This window comes from Mastomys coucha, unplaced genomic scaffold (assembly GCF_008632895.1).
Source record: "Mastomys coucha isolate ucsf_1 unplaced genomic scaffold, UCSF_Mcou_1 pScaffold23, whole genome shotgun sequence".
NCBI lineage: Eukaryota > Metazoa > Chordata > Mammalia > Rodentia > Muridae > Mastomys > Mastomys coucha.
This window is the reverse complement of record NW_022196906.1, coordinates 101,999,456-102,004,325: the sequence shown is the minus strand read 5'-3', so window position 1 is coordinate 102,004,325 and position 4,870 is coordinate 101,999,456. Positions and strand designations below refer to the sequence as shown.

At 44.6% G+C, this 4,870-nt stretch overlaps 1 protein-coding gene across 2 annotated transcripts in view; it reads right to left on the bottom strand.

The window, feature by feature from the left end:
• Positions 1-2,310, bottom strand: part of Nicn1 (nicolin 1) — a 6,153-nt gene extending 3,843 nt beyond the window's left edge. Inside the window, exon 1 of one of the 2 annotated variants that reach the window (XM_031346397.1) lies at positions 2,043-2,310. In XM_031346397.1, the coding sequence (XP_031202257.1) occupies positions 2,043-2,174 (132 nt within the window). In that variant the 5' untranslated portion in view covers positions 2,175-2,310. The remainder of the gene's footprint in view (positions 1-2,042) is intronic. The other variant, XM_031346398.1, reaches the window with a different exon arrangement.
• Positions 2,311-4,870: the final 2,560 nt, after the last annotated feature.

Here is a 4,870-nt window from a genome sequence, read left to right as displayed (position 1 = left end):
CTGGCTGTCCTGGAACTCACTCTGTAGACCAGGCTGGCCTCGAACTCATAGATCTGCCTGCCTCTGCCTCCCAAGTGCTAGGATTAAAGGTGTGCGCCACCACCGCCCGGCAAGCCTCAGCTATTCTTGGTCACTCTGGGATTTCTGAGATCCCTACCCCTCCCAAGAGTAGCATATTTTAAAAAGTACCAGAGTGAGAGAACCTGAGGGTCTAGTACGTCCTTCAGCCTGGTTATAGCAGAGTTTTCTCCCCAGCTCTCAGAATGAGCAGACTTAGACCAGAATAAGAGTAATAGTAGGGCCACCTTTAATCCCAGCACTTGGGAGGCAGAGGCAGGCGGATTTCTGAGTTCAAGGCCAGCCTGGTCTATAGAGTGAGTTCCAGGACAACTAGGACTATGTGGAGAAACCCTGTCTCAAAAAACAAAAAACAAAACAAAAAAAAGAATAGAAGTAGAATTGTGCACTGTAGGGTCTGGGGAGCCTAGAGTACCAACTAGCATCGCAGTAGTTTCCATCAGTCGATGCACACCAGCATCACCTATGGAACTTGAAACAAAATCAACCATGGATATCAGGACTAGAGAGGTGGCTCAGCGACTGAGAGCACTTGGTGCTCTAGCAGAGAACCGAGATTGGTTCCCAGTACCCACATGGTACCTTAAAGCTGTTCATAACTGCAGTTCCAGGGGTTTCAGAACCTTCTTCCGCCCTCCGCTAGTACCAGGCATGCACAAGGCATAGAAGCAGACATGCAAACACAACACTCATAGATTTAGAATAAACTTTTTTTTTTCTTTTTGTTTTTCGAGACAGGGTTTCTCTCTGGTGGTCCTGGAATTCACTCTGTAGACCAGGCTGGCCTCGAACTCAGAAATCTACCTGCCTCTGCCTCCCAAGTGCTAAAATCAAAGGTGTAAGCCACCACTGCCCGGCTAGAATAAGCTTTTCTTTTCTTTTTTTTTTTTTTTTTTTTTTTTTTTTTTTTTTTTTTTTTTTTTTGGTTTTTCGAGGCAGGGTTTCTCTATATAGCCCTGGCTGTCCTGGAACTCACTTTGTAGACCAGGCTGGCCTCGAACTCGGAAATCCACCTGCCTCTGCCTCCCAAGTGCTGGGATTAAAGGCGTGCGCCACCACCACCCGGCTAAACTTTTTTTTTAATGCCTATTTATTTATTTCATGTATGTGGGTACACTGTCGCTGTCTTCAGACACACCAGAAGAGGGCATAAGATCTCTTTTTAAGGATGGTTGTGAGCCACCATGTGGTTGCTGGGATTTGAACTCAGGACCTTGGGAAGAGCAGTCAGTGCTCTTACCCACTGAGCCATCTCTCCAGCCCTAGAATAAACATTTTAAAAGTAAAAATATTAAATAAGTAAAATAAAATATAGATGTCAAAGATCCACCTCAAACACACTGACTCAGATTTTTCAGGGTCAGATCAATTAACTAGGTTTCCCCAGCCCATGATAAGCAACATCTTGGGAGAAAATGGCAGATTGTAACACAAAGCACATAGGGCCAAGAGGGTGGGTAAGGAAAGAATGCTATGCTATTAGACGTAGGCTTTGCCTCTGTTAAGGCCATGCAATGCCCTGTTACTGTCAGCTGAGACAGAAGCGCAACTAGGGATTGGAAACAAGTCACCAGGAGGACCTAGATGAAGGCTAGGTTGCACCTGACCTGGGGCAGAGGCCACTGGAATGGTACGTTTACATCATTATTTAACGATCCCAGCTTTGGCCAAAATCAAATACCCTCTCACTTGTACTGAGGTTCAAAATTATATTTCCAGTGATACCCTGGGCACCGGGAAGAGATGCTGAAGAGGATAGGACGGGGACCTCTCGTCTATTTAATAAAGCCTATTAATAATGACTTTTAATGCTTCTGAATAGGCCCAATTCGCAAAAGCAAGAATTACTATAGAGGCTGTATAAATGCCTAGAAAATGCCCAAATTACTAGGTATTCCCCGCCCAGAAGCCTTATTCGCGTCTTCGAGGGGTGGGGGTGGGGAGTGGAGGGTGGGGCTGCTCACCTCGAAAGGCGCGATGTTGGGAAAAGTGACATCGACGACCAGCACGCCAGGCCGACCTTGAGAGGTCCTCATGTCGCCCACTTGCAGGGCTACGGTACTTTTCACATGACAGGGCACCAGCACACGGGACATGATTTGGGAGGCTACAACCAAGCAAAATCAGCGCTAACAGTCTCCATCCAACCACTAGCCCTAATTGGCGTCGCCTATCAACCAAAAGAACTACAACTCCCAGACGACATAACGCTTGTAACAGTCCAGCCAATCACCGATGCTCAGGGCGGGTCAAGAGTCGGAAATGCCAGCGGAAGTTCTTCTTCAACCAATCACCCTCGCGTCTGTAAGTCCCTCCCGGGCTGCTCCGGGCAACCGTCGAGCCGTTCTTTATCCAAGAGATCCAGAATGCCTTGGGCTGGTTTAAACCTCCCTTAAATTCTGCTACTTTGGTTAAGGTGTATAAAATAATTAGGCATTTGGTGGCGCTCACTTTTAGTCCCATCACTTGGGAGCCAGAGGCAAGCGGGTCTCTGAGTTCGAGGCCTGCCTGGTCTACAGAGAGAGTTCCAGGACAGCTAAGGATGTTACACAAAGAAACTATCTCACCGTAGCTTCCACAAGATGTATCTGGGCACAACCCGAGGGATATGGCAACTAAGGGATATGGCACCTTCTCCTGGCCTCGGAACAGTTTTTTTGTTTTTTGTTTTTAAATACAAACCAGATATGGTATGTTGGTGCAAGCCTTTAATCCCAACATTGAGGAGGCAGAGTCAGAAGCAGGTGAATCACTGGGAGTTTGAGACAAATCTGATTTACAAAGAGAGTTCCAAACCAGTCCTGTCTCAAAAATAAATAAATAAATAAATAAATAAATAAATAAATAGGAGCTGGAGAGACGGCTCAGCGGTTAAAAGCACCGACTGCTCTTCCAGAGGTCCTGAGTTCAATTCCCAGCAACCACATAGTGGCTCACAACCATCTGTAATGAGATCGGATACCCTCTTCTGGTGTGTCTAAAGACAGTGGTAATGTACTTAAATAAAGCAAATAGATACATCTTTAAAAAATAAACTAACAAACAAATGAAGTAGGGCCACAAGTGTTGATTCACTCCTGTAATCCCAGCTAAGTTGTAAAATTTAATTAAAAAATAAAAAGCCAGGCATCAGTGACGCTTTAGTTAGCCCAGCTCTTAGAAGGTAGAAGCAGAATCAGGAAGATCAGAAGTTCAAGGCTAGTCTTGAACAGGTTTCAGACTAGGTAGCAGGTTTCAGGCTAGCTCGGGCTATGTGAGGCCCTAGCTAGAAAAGCAAGAAAGCAAAACAACCAATAAATTGATTGACTGAGAAAGAGGCAAATACTTGGTTTGTGATTTATTTATTTATTTATTTATTTTTGAGACAAGATCTCACTATAGAGGTAGACAAGGCAGACCTCAAATTCAGAGATCCATCTGCCTCTGCCTCCTTAATTTTGGAATTAAAAGTGTGTGTCACAAGCTGGACGGTGGTGGCGCACGCCTTTAATCCCAGCATTTGGGAGGCAGAGGCAGGTGGATTTCTGAGTTCAAGGCCACCCTGGTCTTCTACAGAGTGAGTTCCAGGACAGCCAGGGATACACAGAAAAATCCTGTCTCGAAAAACCAAAAAAAAAAAAAAAAAAAAAAAAAAAAAAAGTGTGTGTCACCATGGCAACCTATCAAGTTTTCTTTTTACATTTTATATTGAGGTGTTCGGGAACATTAACGAAGCTGAGGTATATGGTCAGGAACTTCAGCCCATGCAGCAGGAGAGAGATGGATTAGCACTTAAAAGCCCTTGCTACTTTTCCAGAGGATGAAAAAGTTCCCAAAACTCCCATCATGCTCCAGTAGATGCCTGTAACTTCAATGCTCTCTTCTGGACTCTAGGGAAATTTAAACTTATTTGTACATACCCCTACACAGACCCTTGTGCATGTGATACACATAATTTAAAATTAAGCCTGGCAGTGGTGGTACACACCTTTAATCCCAGTACTAAGGAGGCAGAGGTAGGTAGATCTCTGTGAGTTTTGAGGTCAGCCTGGTCTACAGAGCAAGTTCCAGGACAGCCAAAAGGAACCCTGTCTTTGTGTATGTGCAGTGGGGAGTGGGATTCCTGGAAAATGATCCAGTGAGTAAGAGCACTTGCTATGCAAGCTTGAGGACCTGAGTTCGAGTCCCTAGAACCCATGTTAAAAATTAAAAAAAAGCTGGGCATGACTGTGCATGTCTGTAACCCTGGCATTTGGAGACTATGAGGATTCTGGGAGCTCAAAGGCCAGCCAGCCTAGCCAAATAGGGAGATTCTGGTTCAATGAGAGACTGTGTGAAAGGAGCAAGGCAGGCAGGCAGGCAAGAGGAAGGCACCCAGATCCTTCTCTGACCTCCAAATGTTGGAGCACAGGCATGCGTACCCACACATGCACACACATTGTACCAAACAAAAAATTTTAATTAAAGGTTAAGCAATATTTTTTAATTAAACTGGTTACTGAGAAAAATCATTATGATAGATATAAGCCAAATTATGCTTTTGTTGAAGAAGAAATTGTAGAAAGCAGTAGTTTCTGGGTTAAGCTCCTACACCATTTCCTGACAGTCTAGGCTAAAAATAAAAATGGAGTCACTCGTACTAAAGGCCCACGTCACCAAGATGAAATTAAACTGTTTATCTGAATTTCCAAGAAGTTAGGATTAGAAAGAACAACAGCCAGCCTTCCCAAACAGACTCATTTGCATTGGCGCAAGGGTGTTCCATCTGCCTGAACCCAGACACAGAAATGGTAACATGACGGTAACTGTTTCG